The sequence below is a fragment of the Bos indicus genome, chromosome 23 (genome assembly GCF_029378745.1).
Source record: "Bos indicus isolate NIAB-ARS_2022 breed Sahiwal x Tharparkar chromosome 23, NIAB-ARS_B.indTharparkar_mat_pri_1.0, whole genome shotgun sequence".
NCBI lineage: Eukaryota > Metazoa > Chordata > Mammalia > Artiodactyla > Bovidae > Bos > Bos indicus.
In genome coordinates, this window is record NC_091782.1 from 4,626,288 (window position 1) to 4,648,305 (window position 22,018).

Sequence of the window (22,018 nt, forward strand, 5' to 3'; positions counted from 1 at the left end):
AGGAGCTACAGAACCTGTGTGAGTCACTTTCTCTTTAAGAAAGAAATCTAGAAAAATGCATTCTTTAAAATTGGGTAAACAAGAATTTCAAAGTTTTAAAAAACTTTCTCCAACAAGCTAAAGTCTTTAATACACTGAATGAACGTTTGTATAGGTAAAAGCTGAAACTACCCTTGAGAAAAACCCTTGCTGTCAAAGCAACTACTCTGAACTCATCACAAAAGCAGTGAGCATCACTGAGGAAATGGGCAGAAAAAGAGGACAGCTTGATAACCACTCCTCTCTCAGAGACTTTCCCCATACACACACATTTAATGTAATTTGCGGAAAGCTTCCTTAAAAATGAATAGTGTCTCTGCCAGGAAAGAAATAATCTTTTTTTAAAAAAATATCACTAATGTATTAAGCATTTTAAACATACAATTAGAATATTATGCTCTAGTTTAATTGGTATTACATTATAAAGTATTAATAAAAGTCCCCAAACAAAGGTACTTCTAAATTTAAAGATTAAGGTATTTTACATTAGATTAAGCAGATACTAAAACAAAGGCGACAGAAATATATAAATTCCTTTATAATAACAAACGGAACAAGGAAGCAAAAACATACATGGTAAAATTATGCTGTGATTTGTATTTCCATTTTTAAACTCCCAAGAGGAAGTTTTTTTACCCAACTGGCCAACATTTTACTCCTAATAGACATTTGGCAGTATTGGGAGAGTTCTCTAAGGTAATTTCATTTGGTAACCTTCTGTAAAGCAACTCAAAGTTTGAAATGGTTTATATCATGCAAGATTCTAAATCAGGCTTCATCTTCTATTGCCCTAATTCAATAACCGAAGGAAGAGGTTGAAGTGAAAGTGGTCTGGCTCTATTGCATAGAAAATAACCTTTCAACAGCTTGAAGCCCTGATAAACTGTGATAAAGTAACTAGAAACTTATATAATTCCATGAGTTTAAATTCCCAAAATAAAGTTCACTCAAGTCTATTTTTTCTTTTTTGTTGGTCTGTATACATATATGATCAAAATCCAACAAACAAGAACAGATATAAAATGCCATCACGAACTACTACTAAATCAGTGAGCTATACAGATTTCATGCTGAACTTGTATCCAATTATGTAAGTGTCTATTTAACTTTCTTACAAACAATTCTATAATCTGGTAAAACACCAATGAAAGCAGCCACATACCCTGAATGCCCTGTTCTTTTCTTCTTTCTGCTGTTTCTCCACTTCAACATGGCGGGCTAGGCGTGCCAGAGTCAAGGCGACTTTATCCTTCTGATGGTCAATATGGTCTTTATGCTTATCCTATAATTGAAAACAATTTTCATTACTTTTAGCTAACAAAATGAGCTTTGGGATTACATATATCCATTTACCAAAGAGTTACTATACTAAAGAACCATTTACAGAACTTCCCTGGCAGTCCAATGGTTAAGACTCTATGCCTCCACTGTAGGGGGTATGGGTTTGATTCCCAGTCAGGAAGCTAAGATTCCACATGCCATGTAGTACAGCCAAAAAAATAAAAAGAACCACTTACGTTTTAAATTTTATTTTATATTGGGGCACAGTTGATTTACAATGTTGTGTTAGTTTCAGGTATACAACAAAGTGATTCATTTACAAATATACATATATCCATTCTTTGCAGACTCTTCTTCCATACAGGCTGTTACAGAATACTGAGTTCCTGTGTTACACAGCAGGTCCTTGTTGATTAAGGAATTATTTACTTTAATATTATCAAACTTCTAAGAACTTGTCTTGTTTATGTTTAAATTGTGGTAGTCTGTAGGACAGCTAATCACCTACCAGCAGCTTTGATTTTCACAAAGTTATATAACCTATCAATCATCCTTATATCCTTCTCTTTTTAGGTTTATTCATTTATTTTTTGGCTGCGGTGGGTCTTTTTGCTGCACGTGGGCTTTCTCTAGCTGCGGCAAGCAGAGGCTACTCTTACTGAGGACAGGCTCTAAGGCGCGGGGGCTTCAGCAGTAGCAGCACACGGCCTCCATAGTTGCAGCTCAGGGGCTCCAGAGCGCGGGCCGCAGCAGGTGTGGCCCGTGGGCTTAGCTGCTCTGTGCCATGTGGGAATCTCCTCAGAACGGTGTCCCCTGCATTCCAAGGTGGATTCTTAACCACTGGACTACTAGAGAAGTCCCATCTTTATTTCCTTTATAACCATCTGGATACTGAAGAGTTTGGCTCTGCTTTGCTCTGAGCCTGTAAGGTAATCTTGAGCCATTAGTCCACCCACTAAAAGGTCTGACAGCGCAAACACTCTTGGCTCTGGATTTTCAGCAATTCCTGGACAGTATGTATACAAGAGAAATTATTGATTAAAAAGAAATGATCTAATTTCTGTTTTCTGGCCCAACATACAAGGAAGAATCTTAGAAGTTGCCACTCAATTATAACAAGTAAAAAGCTTGAATGAACTGTGAAGTCAACTGAGTGGAGCAGAAACCCATGCATGGAAACCTCAGTGGGACCAGTGCTGGTGTGGGGACCTGGCCTTGGAACTGACCGGGCGCTGGGAGCTCCGTGTGGACAAGTTTTAACCAGACTTAAATGCCAGAGGAACTCAGTCATGCGAGGGCCTCACCCTCTCGTGAGGCCCTTCAGAAGCTTTACCAGGTCTTCAGTGACGGTTGAAGAAAGATCCCATCATGTTTCCAGTGCGGGGAGAAAAAAGTGAGTATTTTGAAGCGTGTCAAGAGCATTAAGTTCTTATTGATGTGTGCCCTTCAGAGATACTACTTCATGAGAAACTACAATCTGAGAGACAGGAAACAGCCATCCTCCCAGGAGAGTGGAAGGCCTGGGAAGCCCTGACATGGTTCCAGTCCAGGGACGCAAGCTCTCCATGGCTGAGACCAGTCACACAGAGCACGACCCTTCTGTTTACTGCAGCTCCTTTACCTAGGACAGCATGTCCACTTTCCACATGAAAACTACAAGCATACCGAAGGGCAGAAACACAGTGTGAAGAGCAAGCAAAGAATGGCAGAGCTGGTACGGATGTTGGAATCATCAGACCAGGAATCTAAAACTACCAAGATTACTATGCCTAGAGCCCTAATGGAAAAAGCAGGCAACATGCAAGAACAGATGTGTAATGTAAGAGAGATGGAAATCCTAAAAGAGAACCAAAAAGAAATCAGACATCAAAACACCACAACACAAGTGAACAGTGCCTTTGATGGCTCACCACAGACTGCACACCACAAAAGGAAAAAATCTCTGAGCCTGAGAGTATGTCAACAGAAACTTCCAAAACTGGAAGACAGGAAAAAAGACTGAAAAAGAAAAAAAAAAAAAAAATATATATATATATATATAAGAACTGTTGGACTTCCCTGGTGGCTCAGATGGTAAAGAATTCGCCTGCAATGCAGGAGACCTGGGTTCAATCCCTGGATTGGGAAGATGGCCTGGAGACGGGCATGGCAACCCACTCCAGTATTCTTGCCTGCAGAATCCCCACAGACAGAGGAGCCTGGCAGACTACTGTCCATGGGATCACAAATAGTCATGACTGAGCGACACAGTCCATGGGGTCGCAAAGAGTCGGACACAACTGAGCAACTAAGCACAGCACACACACGAGAACTGTTACAAAAGATATAGCAAATGCATAATGGGAATGCCAGGAGAAAGAAAAAGGAACAGAGGAAACATCTGAAGCAGTAACAACAATTTCCCCAAATTAAGAGCAGACACCAAATCAGAAATCAAGGAAGAAATAAAACCTTTCTTTGCAGATGACATGCTTTTCCTAAGAAAATAACATGCAAATAAACCAAACAGAGTTAGGGATGAAGTAACTCACTATGAACAAAGCTAGTGGAGGTGATGGAATTCCAGTTGAGCTATTCCAAATACTGAAAGATGATGCTGTGAAAGTGCTGCACTCAATATGCCAGCAAATTTGGAAAACTCAGCAGTGGCCACAGGACTGGAAAAGGTCAGTTTTCATTCCAATCCCAAAGAAAGGCAATGCCAAAGAATGCTCAAACTACCGCACAACTGCACTCATCTCACACACTAGTAAGGTAATGCTCAAAATTCTTCAAGCTAGGCTTCAGCAATACGTGAACCGTAAACTTCCAGATGTTCACGCTGGTTTTAGAAAAGGCAGAGAAATCAGAGATCAAATTGCCAACATCCGCTGGATCATGGAAAAAGCAAGAGAGTTCCAGAAAAACATCTATTTCTGCTTTATTGACTACGCCAAAGCCTTTGACTGTGTGGATCACAACACACTGTGGAAAATTCTGAAAGAGATGGGAATACCAGACCACCTGACCTGCCTCTTGAGAAACCTATATGCAGGTCAGGAAGCAACAGTTAGAACTGGACATGGAACAACAGACTGGTTCCAAATAGGAAAAGGAGTACGTCAAGGCTGTATATTGTCACCCTGCTTATTTAACGTATACGCAGAGTACATCATGAGAAACACTGGACTGGAGGAAGCACAAGCTGGAAATCAAGATTGCCAAGAGAAATATCAATAACCTCATATATGCAGATGACACCACCCTTATGACAGAAAGTGAAGAGGAACTGAAAAGCCTTTTGATCAAAGTGAAAGAGGAGAGTGAAAAAGTTGGCTTAAAGCTCGACGTTCAGAGAACGAAGATCATGGCATCTGGTCCTATCACTTCATGGGAAATAGATGGGGAAACAGTGGAAACAGTGTCAGACTTTATTTTTTGGGGCTCCAAAATCACTGCAGATGGTGACTGCAGCCATGAAATTAAAAGACGCTTACTCCTTGGAAGGAAAGTTATGACCAACCTAGATAGCATATTCAAAAGCAACAAAGGTCCGTCTAGTCAAGTCTATGGTTTTTCCAGTAGTCATGTATGGATGTGAGAGTTGGACTGTGAAGAAAGCTGAGCACCAAAGAACTGATGCTTTTGAACTGTGGTGTTGGAGAAGACTGTTGAGTGTCCCTTGGACTGCAAGGAGATCCAACCAGTCCATTCTGAAGGAGATCAGCCCTGGGTGTTCTTTGGAAGGAATGATGCTAAAGCTGAAACCCCAGTACTTTGGCCACTTCATGCGAAGAGTTGACTCACTGGAAAAGCCTCTGATGCGAGGAGGAATTGGGGGCAGGAGAAGGGGACGACAGAGGATGAGATGGCTGGATGGCATCACGGACTTGATGGATGTGAGTTTGAGTGAACTCTGAGAGTTGGTGATGGACAGGGAGGCCTAGCGTGCTGCAATTCATGGGGTTGCAAAGAGTTGGACACGACTGAGCGACTGAACTGAACTGAACCGAACTGACTGAACCTGTGTAATGAGACATTTACAGCAGTTTTTTTCATAACCTTAGAAGCAACCAAGCACCTTCAATAGGTAAATGGATAACTGTATATATCCAGATGATGGAGTATTATTCACTGCTAAAAAGAAATACTCATTGGAAGGACTGATGCTGAAGCTCCAATACTTTGGCCACCTGATGCAAAGAGCTGACTCATTAGAAAAGACACTGATCCTGGGAAGGACTGAAGGCCAGAGGAGAAGGGGACGACAGAGGACAATGGCCTCAGCATCACTGGATGGATGGCATCACTGACTCAATGGACATGAGTCTGAACAAGCTCCAGGAGATGGTGAAGAACAGGGAAGCCTGGCATGCTACAGTCCATGGGGTTACAAACAGTCGAACATAACTGAGCGACTGAACAACAAAAAAGAAATGAGCTACCAAATCTTTAAAAGCATGGAAGAATACCTAAATACGTATTCCTAAATGAAAGTAGCCGATCTGGAAACACGACATACTGTATGGTTCCAACTATATGGCATCCTGGAAAAGGCGAATCTATAGTGACAATTAAAATAAAATCAGTGGTTGCCAGGCGGAACGGGAGAGGGAGGGATGAACTGGTAGAGTACAGAGGATGTTTAGGGTAGAAAATCTATTCAGTATGACACTTTACAGGTAGGTATCTTACTACATTTGTTCAAACTCATAGAACGTATAACTCCAAGAGTGAACCCTAATGTAAACTATGGACTTTGGGTGATACTGTGTCAACAACAGGCTCACTGATTATTCCATATGTACCACTATGTTGGGGGAAGTTGATAGTGAGGGAAGATATACATTGTGGGCAGAGGTATATGGGAAGTCTCTTCCTCTTTTTTTGCTGTGAATCTAAAATAAAAGTTTTCTTAAAAAATAAACTCTATTAAAAATGTTTTCTACCAGAAAGATTGGTTTAGTAAGATATTAATTACACACGTACAAACCAAAGTTTATGTAAAGTGGGACAGAGTTGCATCAAGCAAACCAAGCAGCGGGTGTGATTCTGCAGGTACACAGGAGTTCCACTGAAGTGAACACATATAACAAAACTGACTGGGGTTTCTGTGAAGGCTGCATTTCTGCAATAAAGAGTGTTCACAGCATCACTCTGGGTGGGAGTCGTCCCAACGGCCATACCACTGCACCAGATATTAGGTGGCATCCCACCAACTTCAAAATGTCCTTTCACAAGTCAGAGGACAATGCAGGGGGTGTGGGCTGGATCTCTGGTCGGAGAGCTAAGATCCCACAGGCCTCATGGCCCAAAACCCAAAACATAAACAACAGAAGCAATACTGTAACAAATTCAACAAAGACTATAAAAATGATCCATATTTTAAAAAATCTTTCAAAAAAGAAAGCAAGCAGAAAAGCAGATCTGGGAGATAATCTGTTAGGAGTAGATGAAAAGAAATGCTAGCTAGAGAAAGGAAGAACTTCAACTTTGAAATCCTTGCATTTAAAAATGACAAAATGGAAGTACTTTAAACAAGAATGTTTTCTCTTAAAGGGTAAAGAAACAAACCATTGCAGCAGGGTGATATTCATTGGATACTTTTCTACCACAAACTTGGGTTTGGGGATCAAGGTTGTTGGTTAAAGCCAGGCATGAGTGGGTCATCTACGAACACCCACTCTCTCCGGAAAGCCAAGTCTCAGGAATTTCCGTGGTTAGTGATCCAAGACGAGGGCTGGCCTCAGATCTCACTTAATCCCACAACAGAGGGATATTAAAATGCATGCTAGGGAATTCACTGATTAGGTCAGAGAAGGCCTTCTTTGGGACAGAAGTTTAACAGGTAATCCAAGGTTCAATAGGTACAGAAATAAATTTTAAATGATCAGAACTCAGGGGGGTAAAACTTATTGCAGGCCACCTTGCTGGTGACCCAACTGCAGAACCAAAGCTTCAGTATCATCAGGCACATGGGCAGAAATTGAACTAGTTTTAGGCTAGATGAAAATGTCTTAAACGTTTGCTGTAGAACTAAGATGAATAGGAATTAATATGCTCTTCAGTTTGGGAATTCCCACCATTCCATTAGTGCCACAATGCTTGCAATTTAAGGTGAACTCACAAAATTCCAGGACTCTTCCTAGGCTAGATTTGGCAGTCTCCGCAAAATCCTAGTCTAAAGAAGTGTTTAGGCCCTTGGAGACTTTTCTAAGAAAGGTCAGGCTTTCAGATATGAAACTTCTCAAACTAGAAATGGAACTGGCTCTGGTAAGAACAATGTGCTTCATGTTTCATTCAGAAAGTTATTCCCAGCTGTAGATTCTGGGTCATCTTTCTTGAAGCACTTGCTGTGGTTACCCTGGATTAACTTCTATATTAAATACTACTACAGAGTAACATTGGAGAAGGCAATGGCAACCCACTCCGGTACTCTTGCCTGGAAAATCTCATGGACGGAGGAGGCTGGTGGGCTGCAGTCCATGGGGTTACTAAGAGTCGGACACGACTGAGAGACTTCACTTTCACTTTTCACTTTCATGCATTGGAGAAGGAAATGGCAACCCACTCCAGTGTTCTTGCCTGGAGAATCCTAGGGATGGGGGAGCCTGGTGGGCTGCCATCTATAGCGTCGCAGAGTCGGACACGACTGAAGCGACTTAGCAGCAGCACACAGTAACATTAGAGTCCACAATGATAGCAAATTATCAGCAAGAAAGTGTATCCATTGTGTTATTTGGGGGGAGATGCACAGGAAAGAAAAGTCCTATGAAATATACTGGGGAGGGAGGGTCTCTATATGCTTATATATAAAGATATATATTTTTGGCTGTCCCACATGGCACACAGGATCTGTTTCTAGGGATTGAACCAGTGCCCCTGAAGTGCTGGCGGGGCATCTTAACCACTGGACCACCAGGAAAGTCCCTGTTTGTCAACACCTTACATCTGAGTCAGTTTTTCTTCCATACCCACCCCGTCCCACTAGGGAAGCTGTGTAGGGTCCTAACAGAATTAAGAAGAAAGTTTCAACACCAGAAAAAGCAGATTCTAGTTAGTCCCTATGAAAAAATTTTTTAAACTAAAAGTGAGAACCAGAGGTATGATTCCAGTGACACAGTCTGACATACAAATCCATGGAGGAGCTGGAAGGTTACAGAATGAGGGCCACACTGAGGAAGGAAGAGACTGCTGCAGAGCCTCGGAAGCCAGGTTCCCGTGGCCTGCCCCTGCAGCCCGTCGATGCTCACCCCGGACGCCAGGAGACCTCTCACACACAAAGCAAATCTGAGTTGTGTCCTAGAAATGGTAGCAGACTAAGGATACTGGTTAAATCTGAGTGCACATATCCACAAAAGATAAACCTATACAGGAGACAGTAAGCAAGAATTCTTCTGCTCTAGAAGATAATGTTTATCTTTTAATGGAGTTTGGTAGTTACCATCAAAATTCCAAGTCTAAAAACATACAGCCTGGGCAGGACAGGAAGAGGGCTTTCTCCTGACATCTGATCTGCAGTAGTGGGGTTCAGTGGCGGGTCTCCTAACTCGGGCAGGGGCAAGGGAGGGAGCAAAGCCTGACGGCGGGGGCCCTCATTCTGCCACATCCCTCCTCTCTCTTCCGGCTAACAGAGTACGGGGGCTTCCCAGGTGCCACAGTGGTCAAGGGGCTGCCTGTCAGTGCAGGAGGTGCAAAGAGACACAGGGTGGTCCCTGGGCCGGGAAGGTACCCTGGAGTAGGAAATGGTAATCCTCTCCAGTATTCTTGCCTAAAAAATTCCATGGACAGAGGAGCTTGGTAAGCTACAGTCTATGCGGTCACAAAGAGATGGACAGTACTGAGCACATTTTATCAAGTAAGGGTGTTTTCAAAAGGGAACCAGTATCAATTTGTGTCTTTATTTCATAAGAATTAAGACACATATTCAAGCTAATACTTCAAAACCTCCCTCAGAAGTTTCCTTAATGAATAAACTTAACCTTGTTAAAAACTAGCTACACTGTCCTGATCTTTCTTTTTGCTACAGATGAATACACTGCTTCAAACTTGAAATCAGTTCAGCTGAACTTGAAATCAGTTCTGACTATGAACTCATAACTTTTATGAACTTAGCTCATAAAAGATCATCAGGAATCATGTCCAATGAGAATTCCACTATTTAGGCAAAAATTTTACCGAAGAAATTAATACTTTCATATACTAATCAGTTTAACGAGCTAACAAAAATTTCCTGGGAACTTAAAATTTCTAGCGTTGCTATGAAACTGTGACCTGCTATATGAACTGCAAAATCATTAAACAGGCGAATGACACAGCACAAAAATCCCACCTTTCCATGGAAGCTCTAACATACACGTTTCAATGTCTTTCTTATCACTTGTATTTGTTTAAAAATGAAAATGATCCTATTTTTGGTAAAAATACTTAGAAGCAACCAAATCTAGAAAGCTAAAAATTAAAATGTTAACAGTATTTATTTCTGTCTAGAGGGACTTTTTCCTTTTCTAAACTGTTTTCAAATATTTCTACGTCAGAATATGCAATAAAACTGTTAACGTAGTGAACAACAAAAAGTGTTGAAGATTTCAACCTTCTGTTTGGAAATGCAATGCATGCATGTATGCTAAGTCGTTTCAGTCGTGTCTTACTCTGTGCGACACTATGGACAGCAGCCCACCAGGCTCCTCTCCACAGGATTCTCTAGGCAAGAACACTGGAGTAGGCGGCCATTTCCTTCCCCAGGGGAAATGCAATGGATTTGGTTTAAATCACTACTTTTTACCTTTTAAAAATATAAGTTTAACATCTATCCTTCACAAAAGCAGGTGGAAATTTTGTCTCTAAAAGGAACATAATCTTCTTAGTAAATTGTATTTAACTTTTTCCCTCTGGGTTTTTTTCGTCTCTAGAAGTACAATGACTGCATTACATTATTGCCCAAACATAACAGAAACACATTAATCAGGAATTAGGGCAAGTCATTCTCAGTTCAACAGGCTGAAGAGAATTCCTGAAACAATGCCTTACTTCACACAAACTCCAGTTTCAAAGCCTGCTTCTCACTGATCAGTCCTTCAAAGTTTGGGTCCATGGTTTGGTCTCATGAGCTTTATACCCCCAGAGTAAGTTCTGTTTACCAGAATCCCCTTGTACCTATCTTGTACCTGAAGCTATACTCCCAAATAACATCTTGAAAAGCAACAATTTTTCTCAAGAATGTTATATTCAAATACAGACAGAGCAGAAGAAATAAACACAGCAAAGCAGTACAATATTTATTTACCAACTCCAGCAGCAAAGCTTTAAACCCAAGAAACAATCCTGTTGTACAAAGCAACTTCCTTCCCACCCCCAAACTATTGTTTACAAAGTACATGGAACATACGCCTTATATGAACAAGTCTTAAAACACACATACAGATACACCATATTCTGTAAAGTACTACTCGGTGAAGAAGGCCGTACTATCAAACCTGTTCAAAAAGCTTCTTCCTACCTTGTCTTTTGGTTAATCACCAGTATCTGTATTTATAAAATTCCCCTCCCAGGAAGAATGACTGATTCTCTTTTGATACAGGACCCACCCCCCAAACCCCCCAAAACCACCTCGGAACTTCGGAGAATTTCTAAGCGTCTCCTACTACGAAGTTGTAACAAAGCAAACGGGAGTTAAGAATGCTTCAGTCCTGAGGGCCACTGCTCTACCTCTGGCACTGTACTGAAAAGGGAGAACTGAGGAGAGGAGAGAAGAGGTCAAAGGGGCAACCAGAACAGGGAAAGAAATCCAAAGCAGAGGAAAAGACAAAAAGGAAGCTGACAGAGTGTCCTCCAGGTGCTGCTGGAGATACCACCGGCACAAGGCGCAGTCCCTGCTTCAAACCGCCAGCGAAGCTACATTCTGAACAAGTACGCTCCCTCCCCAAGCGCACCTCAGGTCATCTGCAGGCCAGGGCACAGGGAGCGAGCCACATGGGGACTGTGGCCCCCAGCTGGCCCTGCAGGCACTGGCCTACATGGAAGGGGCGGCCTCCCCGGGGGTGGCTCCCGGCTCACCCCCGCCGCTGCTCGCGGTCAGCGCCAGAACCTCGTGGGTGACTGCTGCACTATCTGAGAGCCTTCCTTCGGCTCAGTCTAAGGGAGAAAAGGAATTAAATGTCCATAGGAATGGCACCCCACTCCAGTACTCTTGCCTGGAGAATCCCATGGACAGAGGAGCCTGGTAGGCTGCAGTCCATGGGGTCGCGAAGAGTTGGACACGACTGAGCGACTTCACTTTCACTTTTCACTTTCATGCACTGGAGAAGGCAATGGCAAGCCACTCCAGTGTTCTTGCCTGGAGAATCCCAGGGACGGGGGAGCCTGGTGGGCTGCCGTCTATGGGGTCGCACAGAGTCGGACACGACTGAAGTGACTTAGCAGCAGCATACATCTTAGTACACTTTGAACACGTAAGAACCAATACATTCTCATGGGGAATTTATCCTTCTTCAACCCGATCTCCTCAACTGTGCCCATTAAGGCGGTTCTCCGCGGTTCTGAAAGCAGAGACGCCGTGTGCCCCGCACTGTGCACACAACTGGCGCCTTCACCTGATGCCTGGCTCCTGCTCCTCCACTGGCTCCACTCACTCTTCTCTAGTCACATTCCAGCCTCAGCTCAAGCATCTGGTAAAGAAAAGCTTCCCTGGGCCCTGCAGACAGCCCTCTTTTGCCCCAGTCTCACCACAGGCGTTCCTCTAACAGGACAACTACATTGTGTTGGCATTTCCTTCTCTTCTGAAGAGAACAGACCATTTCTTAACAATTCACAGTACCCACAGACCTTCCTCAGGGTCTGCCTGCATATAACAGGTTTTGAAGATGTTTACAAATAAAAAGATTGTTTCTATCAGAGACACAAAAAGACAAAATACCATCCATCAAAAATTGTATACATATACATACACATCCTAGCTCTTCATTCTACATTCTTTTTAATTTTTTTCTTGTTGTTGATTATGAGCATTTCTTAGCTTGCACTTAAGAGACTGTTTTACTTTAAATATATCTCTCAATACCTTAATCCACTGTTGGACTTGTATAATATGCAGCTTAATATTTCAGCCTTAAAAAACCATAAAGAGGGAAGCATGATGTGACGACATGAACTATTACATACTATTAAATACATCTTCAAGAGAATCTGTATTAATACCATCCCATGGTTATGAGAAATCTATAAATGTGGGCAAAAACAGTATAACCACTAAAGAAAGGCAATTTATATCAGGCTGTGACGTTTCCAAAGTACTTCCAGGCATTATTATCTCATTTGAGAGTAGGAAAACTGAGTCTCAGAGAATAAGTGACTTACTAATATTCACATCAAGGTCTCTGGAATTCAAACACTACGTGCTTAACATCATTCCACCATCTTTCATTAAGCCAATATCCTCAAGACACCAGTTTTTAAAAAATTTTAAGTATGTATCTGAGACAAAATGAGTATAACAAATAAAAAAGGTACAACAAAGAAAAAAAACAGCATCAAGAACCATGGCGGAGATGATCAGTGCTGACAATGAACAGGATACAAATAAGGAATCCACAAAACAGAAGACAACCAGTACCACCTCAGCAAAACCTCAGTGTGAGCATGACTGTCCACTATGACCAAGGTTTCTGATCAGGTAAATGAAATAACCAGGAATTACTTAATGAAGACATTAAGTTATAAGGGATGACAGTACAGCCATAAACACAAAATCCAGGGAAGGAGAAGGCTAGTTGTTTGACAAATTAGCTTCTCAGGGAGGTTAAGACTTTAAGCGGCACCTTGAAAAACAGACAGAGGCCACCGAGCACAATGCTGAGTGGAGACTTTAAGAACAGAGCGCAAACTCGAAGCTCAGCTCCGCCACCTGAGCAAATCGTTTAACGTTCAGTTCCACTTCCTTATCTGCAAAATAAGGGTGCATTTCTACCTCAAGAGTCCCCGCTGCCAGCACAGTGCCTGATACACAGAAGCTCTGCTGATGGAGGTTCCCCCCTCTACTTCCTTCCCAGGCAGAGAGACAACATTTTATACCCAATACTATCAAGGAGCTTCCAACATCTGTCAAATACAACTTTTGTCAAAAGTTAAAGAAAACAGGAGTTGTTATAAGCCATTAGACAAAGCAACATACATCCAGCTGTGCTAATAATCTAAATGAGACTAAATTATCTGTGTTCTACCCAAGGCAGAAGGGAATGGGCTACACACTTGAAAGCAAGAAGCTTATTGTGATTAAATGTCTGTTTTTTTTTAATGGAACTGAAAATTTAAAACTGTGTTTAGTGACTTGGAAAATGTCTTTTTCCCCATCACCCACACCACTGTTGCCTCACTAAATAAAAGCACTATAGATACATGGATCTCAGACATAACGCTTTTAGCACGTCAAGGAAGTGTGAAACACAGGCATTACAGATAAAAGCAAGAGTTAACAAGAGGTCTAACTGTAGCCCTTAAAACTGAATGCTTGATAGAGCCACTTTTATGGGTAATGAAAGGAAACAGAAAGCATAGGATAGCTCATGGGGAAAAAATAGCTATGAAATTCTTACAAAGGGACCACCAACAGAACCTATAAGATAACACTTGAAGCATTTAAAGTCAAAGGATTTTTTTTAATTACCAGATACAATGCATTTACAATCACTTCTACCAAGAAACATACTGCTCAGGAATATCAGAAAACACAATGCAACTTGAGAGATCTCCAAAGTCCTAAAAAAAACTACAGACAACCTGAGAACTCTTACTGAATTGACAAGACATCAGAAAATCCAACAGATCATTTGAAATAGACAGTTAACATGACAAAACCAGTAAAGCGTTTACAACCTAGAGAAAACCGATTAAGATATGGTATTAAATATGTCAGGGCTTCCCTAGTGGTTCAGTGGTAAAGAATCCACCTGCCAATGCAGGAGTCTCGGGTTTAACCCATGCGTTGGGAAGATCCCCTGGAGAAGGAAATGGCCCGGACAGAGGAGCCTGGACAGAGGATCCCCATGGACAGAGGAGCCTGGCGGGCTACAGTCCATGGGGCTGCAGAGTCGGACACTCAGTGACTCAACACACACACACACAGTACATGTGACAGCGGTGCTGTAAGTTCATGATGATGAACTTAAAATTTCTGGTAAGAGAGAAAAGATGCAACTGACCACAAATTACGTATAGCAATACATGCATGTGAAGACTATACAGAAATGAGAAAATAGTACTATCAGGAGATAAGAAGGCATTAAAAACTGAGGAAATTCAATAGCCAATGAGTAGTATGAGACTGAATTGGCTACTTTTATTTTTTTAAGAAAAAGACATTTTTAAGAGAGAACTAGAAAACCTCTTAAAATAATGCTGAAGGCATTGCATTTAAACATACAAAACCACATGAAAATCCTGGTTAGTAGAGATTGGCAGAATAAAAAATATAATCTACATCAAGAGATTAAGGAAGATAAGACATCCTTTTAAGAAGAGGTTTACATAAAGGGAAAGAAAAGATCAATACAAAGAATAACTGAGATGCTAACATCAAAACGACATACATGTTTGGCCTGTGATCACTTCCTGATATATCACACGAGAAACTCAAATAATCTCCAGTAATATCTCAATGGCACTGAACACTACTACAAAAAAGGTTTTCATCCCTATAAAGTCAAGCAGATGAAAAGAAAAGTAATACAAAAGTACCACCCCACTAATCAATACAAGAAAAAAAGACTTAATAAAACAATATTCTCAGCACTCATCCAGGAAGAGAAATTCCACAACATATTTTAAGTTTACAAAACTAGTTATATGTGGAGAAACAACTAAGCGGGTAATGACAGGCAGGAGAGACATACAGATCTGACAGTCAATTACAGGACCAGCCACTAAGAATGGCATCTTTCAAAAGATAAGGAAACCTGAACAGTGCAAGTCTGGGCAAAACATGCCTCACGCCATTAAAAAAAAAAGTTTTCAGTTATTGCAGTCTTTAAACTATTTCTGCAAAGATCTAATCCTTAATTTCTAACCTTCACCAGAATCCCAGTCAATTAAGTGTATCCTCAAGAATACTGAATGTGGCGTTTAACTTTGTTCATCCATGTCATTTAACTCTGTATCCAAGTTTATAGCTAGAAGAGATTCTGGACTGTGCTGATTCCAACCTCCTGTTTACAGTACCTGAGAGGTTATCCTGGATGGAGCAGGCCTTTAAGGACATTATCAATCAGGACACTTAGGCATCATTCAGTAAATTATTAGTATAATGGTAATGTAACATAATGTAATATACTAAATAGTACCCAAGTAGCCTGAGTTTATGCTCTCCTCAAAATATTATTTTGAGGGCTAGGTAAATAAATGTAATAATACATAAAGAAGCTGTCACACAGTAAATAATAATAATAAGTTTAAATGCAATTACACTGATAAGCTGTCACACAGTCTGAAAAAAAAAGATAAAGTGTCAACAAATATACTTTAATTTCCAAATATCTTTGTTTCTTATTACCAAGCAACACACCCACTTACAAATGAGCTGTGTTACTATGGCTATGAACAAGGTTAGACATAAGACAAATGCTTCAATCAGAAACCTAGAACCTAGAGACAGAAAACAAAGCTGCCTCAATGCCCAGAAAACTGAGCCAATCACTAGTAACTAAAATAGCTACTGCTAAGTTATTTAAATAAAGGCGGGGGGACATACTCTACAAGTCCTTCTGAAATGCATCAACAGTGCTGTAATGAAAATAAAGTAACATTCAGAAGGAGAGTACCCTTAGATAGTGCAATTGTACAGATGAGGCATAAACTATAAGATAAAAAAAGCACTATACAGAATTCACATAAATATCACCAGCGACATGCAAGACATTAAAATGTTGTTTTAAACAATAGTGTAAAATTCAAAAAGGCACTTCATATAACAATGAATGGAAACAGTATTTCTGTGTACACACAGTAAACACGAGAAATCTTAGTTTCCACATACATTTTATATCTAGTCAAACAATGACATTTTAAAGAAGGATCATTAGATGCATCCCTTTCAGGAACACCACATCACTCAACCTGTGATGACCGCGAGGCCTCCTAGAAAACCCAGCGACGTTCAAACATCAGAGGCTGGCCTGATGGAGGATCTTGGCTTTGCACACGGCAGACGTGACCTGAAAACCTGTTATCTGACTAATTATGAGTTCCAAATACTACTGCGGCTGTTTCCCTAGACCAAGTCCCCATTTTTAGTTTTATAACATCATCTTCATTCAAGTATGCCAGAGAAAGACTTTAAAATAGCAATAATAAAAAAGCAGGTCAATCGCTTCTTCTCCAGTCAATCGCATCACCTCCAACTAAACCTGCTCCCACTCGACTGCATTCTGCTCCATCCCCACGAGATGGCCGCGTGCTTCAGAAGTCAGCTACCTGACCACTAACTGGATGATTTCTCAATACTTTTTCATTTTTAGGGAAGACCTATGGAGGTCCTTGGGCATATCAATCAGACAGTGGGAAAGAAATGCTACTTATCTTGTTGCTATGGAGCAAGAAACATAACGCAGAAGGAAGACAAAAGAAATGCTGCTCTATGAGCAGTGAGGAAAGGAGGAATACACCGAAGTGAACACATTTAACTCTACTCCAAGGTACACTTAAACTGGTTACAATGGTAAATTCTACATTGCGTCCTTTTTTAAACACCATTAAAAGTAAAAAGTTTCAAAGGAAGAGCAGGTTAGGTGAAAATGCCAGAGCAGTCTCAGAGTCAGGTCTTCAAGCACCATTAATTCCAGTTCAAATTTTGGAAAATAAGAGTTCTCAAAAGTCACCAAATTTGTGACCCAGCACCTAATTCAGGGAAGAGATGGAGAGAAATGGAGAAGCGGGAGCAGTGTGAAGAAGCCTCAGCTAACTGGGAACACCTCGGGCAGCCATCGTGGAGTGTCAAGGTCTTTCTCTCTCTCAAGTTCCCACGGCTATCCTTTCACAGAAGAAACTAGAAGGTCACGGCAAGGGCACGTGAGGCCGCTGAGCTAGTGGGCCAAATATTGTGAACTGTTATCATCTTCGTGTGATTTCTTAGGCTTTTGGTTCTTTCAGCCAGTTATCAGTGCTCTTCTAGGGTTCAGTTTGAAGGACAGCTTCTTTGAGCATGGGCCTCAAACAACGTTAGTAAAACTTGGTGAAAAGTACAGAAAAATTAAAGGTAAATGTTAACTCTAAATATGCCCTGACCAAATTTGCCAAGAGGAAACTATCAAGACTGCAACTTAAGCTTCATCTACCAATACGACAATCAGAATCAATTATAAATTATCCCTGAAATTATCTGACAAAGTAGCTTCCAAGTAGGGATATATGCATCTTTGACTGCTACAGCACACACAAGGAAAGGAAGAAAAAGCAGACAAAAAGTGTGCTGAAGGTGGTTATGACGAGGAGAGAGGATGGCCTTCCAACAAGCCATTAAAAAGTGGACCACCAGGAAAACATCAGGTACCACTATGCAGGCAAGAAACAGAAACCACATGAATGCGAAAACGGTGTCGGAGTCCACCAACAGTGGACCCAAAATACTACGGGAAGCAGAAAAAAATGCAGATGCTTAACAAACCAAGAAATTACAAAATTATCAGTCTATTGATAAAATTTTTTTCTATTTGGCCAAGCAAATAATACTGGATGATGTATTCAGACCCCTCCAATTTGGCATCTTCTCCATCTCTGAAGTCACGCTGTGAAGACAAGGGTCTAAGGGCTGGGACACCACACAGCCACTGCCTCAGGATAAAAACACTATAGGATGTTTAGCTGAGGTATCTGCTGTCAGTTCCAGTCTGATGGAGAAACAGTACCTCGAAGAGCTGGGAACAAAAATGTAAGTTGTCTCTCATGGTAGAGTGTGACTAGGTTAAGGGACGAAAAAACCAAGAACACATCACTGAAGTCTTGACTTCAGACTTTCAAGAAATCGTTAATGGAATCTAGAAAGGGAAGTGTGTGAAATGTACTTTTTACTACATCCACAGTTACACTCTGAATCTGAAGGATTTCTCAGTAAAATCTAGACTGATAGCATCCATTTATTACAATCAGAGGACCAGACTATCAGGCATGTTTGGAATTCTTGCTCTTTCAAGAGTTCAGATTTTGCATGCCGAGACGGTGTAAAATCCTTGATTTCCAGGGCACTAATATGCAATCTCTCTCTTTTTTTGTTTTTAGAGCTTGATGAATCATCAAGCTTAAAGTTTAGAAAGCAGTCAAGGTCATCTTGGTGAAATGTCCAGATTATCCTGCAAGAACAGCATGATCAGGTCTCACAGCTTGTTGATGCTTGACAGACTTGGGAGTGACAACTGCAGATAATTAATTCTGTGTAGCTCTGGGTGGTGAAGACAGTTACTGTGAAAGTTTCCACAGAGATATCACAGGAAAGTCTTCTTCCAGCTGGTGTTCACAGCCCATCTAGAATATCCAGCCACACCACTGGCAGGGACTGGATTTGGCAAATTTTGATTTGAATTCCAGTTCTTGACATATAGCTTCAAGGCTGATTCTGAAGTCTTACAGAGACTGACAGTAGTATGGACACTTGGTGAGCTGATCACCCTGATACAGAGAGATTAAAACACATTTGTCGTTCTGTGGACAAAAAGATGTTTTGTGACGATCTGACAAATGGAAGCCTAAACAAGGAAGCACTGATGACCTAAAAATGAATGATCTGCCTCTGGTGTTAGAGATAATAGGTTATTTCCAGATCCAAAACCTGCTCGCCATCAGTTTATCAGTGAGAGTTTTCTGAGGGGGAAGAAATCTTTATATTTTTCCTTAATCATAAAAGGATTTGGATTCCTGAGGACCCACCTCTAGACTTATTTTGGACTAGAAATAATGCGTAACCTTTGTTCGATCCAACTCAAAGTCTCTACTGCTCACTTGGCCAAGAAAGCACGAGTCTCTGTATTATCTACTTCATTCCCAAAGTCTAGAACTCAATGTCAGCTGTGATCATCCCAGACACGTATTCAGTGTCCTGTGGGGGAGGGGGCATTGTGCGTGGCTGCACTGCAGACCGTGAATGGGTCACTAATTCTTGTACCCATGGCGTTCCGGAGAGTCTGCCCTTTTTCTGTGTCTATAGGGGTGGTTGCGAGGTCTGTACCAGTCCCCTCGGGAGTACCCGCGACTGTGGTAATGTGCTTTCTGGTCGTGACTGTAGAGGCATCGATGCTGGTTATAGTATTTACTGTGGTCTTTATAGTCGTTTTCTTTCACACTGTTTTCTTCTGCAACAACAGCATTCACATCTTGTCCAAAGAGGCAAGTACCATCAAAGGGCAAGTGTGAGATTTTCTCCTGGGTCTTCTTCGTGAGGGATGTGAGCCGAAGCCACGCCTGCCTTCTGTAGTCTATTGCCATCGCCATAACTCTGACCACAGAGTCCATTATGTCCCTGGTAGTACACAGCTGCCAGAGGCCTGCATCCATGCCATCAGATATGATACATCTTGCCTTTCCACGATCAAACTCGGGGTCATGGACCAGGTCCTCCATGTCTTCCCAGAGTTTACGCTGATACTGCGTCATGTAGGCCATGTAGCTGGCAGCTCGGGCTGCGATGGAAGCAGCATGGTAGAACCTGCAGCCCATGACCTCCATCTCCTTTGAGGTGGAATCCAGGGGTGACGTGGTGCCTCCTCTCCTGCTGTGCTCTAGCGCTTCGACAATGGGGCCCCCTGCTGGGGGATTTGGCTGGAAAGGAGAGGTGTCCTTAGCCACAGGATACACCCTGTGTCCCATGAAAGAAGAGGGATGGCAATCAGCAGGGTCTTTGAAAACCTCCGCGGTGGCAATTTTCAGAAGAGGATGCAACGGAGGGACCAAGCGCTTCTTGGAGGTCACACAGTCAGGCTTCCCCTCACACGGTTCTGCTTCTGACTGTAAGGTGACTCTCTTGATAACACCTCTCTGTTCCATTCTTTTCAACAGCCCTGTGAAGCTGGACTGACTCGGGTCAGCTGGCTGCCCTTTGTCGTCGGCCGAGGGGGACTTGCACTCAGCCTCTTCTTCGACTGCGGATATCTGTTCTTCTCTGGAGGTGGAGATGTCCCAAGGAACCGAGGAGGCCTCACCTGTGCGGGAATGATGAAATCGGAAGCAGCTCCTGGACTGCAGGTCACGTATCACTCGGGACATCTCAGCCACCTGTGTCTGGAGATACAGGAGGGCATCCCGCCCGTGCTGGGAAGCTGGAGACTCTACGGGCAAACCCTCCTCGACCTCTGAGGAGGCCATAGACTCTTGGGGCACCAGGAGTGGAGATGGAGGCAGACTCTGGTAATTCTGTGATGGCTCAAGTGTCTCTGTCTCAGAGATCTTAATATCTGAATTACTGTGATCATTTCTCTGGGTCTCCAATGGGTTCTCAACGGAAGAAGGGTGAGAAACCATCCTTTGAGGACTGCTGGCGCAGCGCCCAGAGGAGGAGCTGCTGTCTCCACTGGGAGGAGGAGCCCTGCAGCCAGAGCACATTTCTGGGCGACGACTCTCTGAGGATGGCGCCTTAGACTCAGGCATTCTCTGGGTTATCCACGTGAACAAGAGAACCAAGGAAGAAAGAAAATATGCTTTTAATATGTTAACTTTCAAGTGCAGAGATGCATGTCCAGTAAGTAGAACTCAACTTTTTAAATTATTATAATTAACAATGAAACATACAATCCACTTCAGGTCAGCAAGGGGATCACAGAAGTCAAATCCACAAGTTTCATTACCCCAAAAGCCCAATACCAACTACTGGCGTTAACCTGGCACTCTATGAAAAAAGAGCAAAAACAAGCCCAGTTCAAGGGGCGCCATCCTAGCCTGCTGCTTATTTCCATGTTAGAATAAGAGGTAACAAGACTGCTGATGAAAATAGTTTTTTTAAAAATCCCATTGAACATGTGTAAGACAATAAGCAGAAGTTAATAATGGCAGAGAGAACATGGAAAAGTTCCACTGAAGAGAAAAAAAAAATATTTCTAAAAGTCCCCCATTGCAGAGACACTTTTAGGTCCCTTTAAAAATTCTCATTCACTGACCATAAATAACAAAATTTTCCAGGTGGGCAGTTCTCCTCTATAGTTTGTAGTTTTCAGGAGCTTTGTAACCTTATTGCATCCTCACAACAACCCTGTGAGGTAGGTTATTATTCTTATGTGATAAAGAAACCGAAGTTGATAGGCTACTGATCCAAATTCACAAAATAATAAGGAGCTAAGCGGGAACTAAAACCTAGGTATTTTGATTGTAAGTCCCAGTCCCAATCCCTTGTATATCATAGGCCACCCTGAACACACAGCCAGGAGTCCTCTAATCCATCAAGAAAACAGTCCAGTAATAGAAATTCGGGCTAAGACAAAAAAAAAGCAAGACAAGACTGATAAAACGGCTCAGTTACTTTGGTTCTCAGAGTAAGGGAAGGATTTGTTTAAGGGTCAAACACACAACCAAAAAACCACAGTTCAGAGAGAACCCCAAATATGAGGGGGAGAGGCGGTTAGAGGGACGATGCCTAAATGACCCAGCAGCCTTCCCCACAATCCATTTCTAAAGGAACTTCTCACAGCCTTTCTTCCAAACAGAATAAATTTTCTGTGGCCACGTGGTTCTGGAAGAAAAGGATCCAGTTCTA

At 42.0% G+C, this 22,018-nt stretch overlaps 1 protein-coding gene across 5 annotated transcripts in view; it reads right to left on the reverse strand.

The window, feature by feature from the left end:
* ZNF451 (zinc finger protein 451) overlaps positions 1 to 22,018 on the reverse strand; it is an 89,214-nt gene that overhangs the window by 57,667 nt on the left and 9,529 nt on the right. For 4 of the 5 annotated variants that reach the window (XM_019985725.2, XM_070777730.1, XM_070777728.1 and 1 more), the window contains one exon: positions 1,202 to 1,321. In XM_019985725.2, coding sequence (XP_019841284.2) covers positions 1,202 to 1,321 — 120 coding nt within the window. Of the gene's footprint in view, positions 1 to 1,201; positions 1,322 to 10,552; positions 20,923 to 22,018 lie in introns of those variants that run through there. The other variant, XM_019985728.2, reaches the window with a different exon arrangement.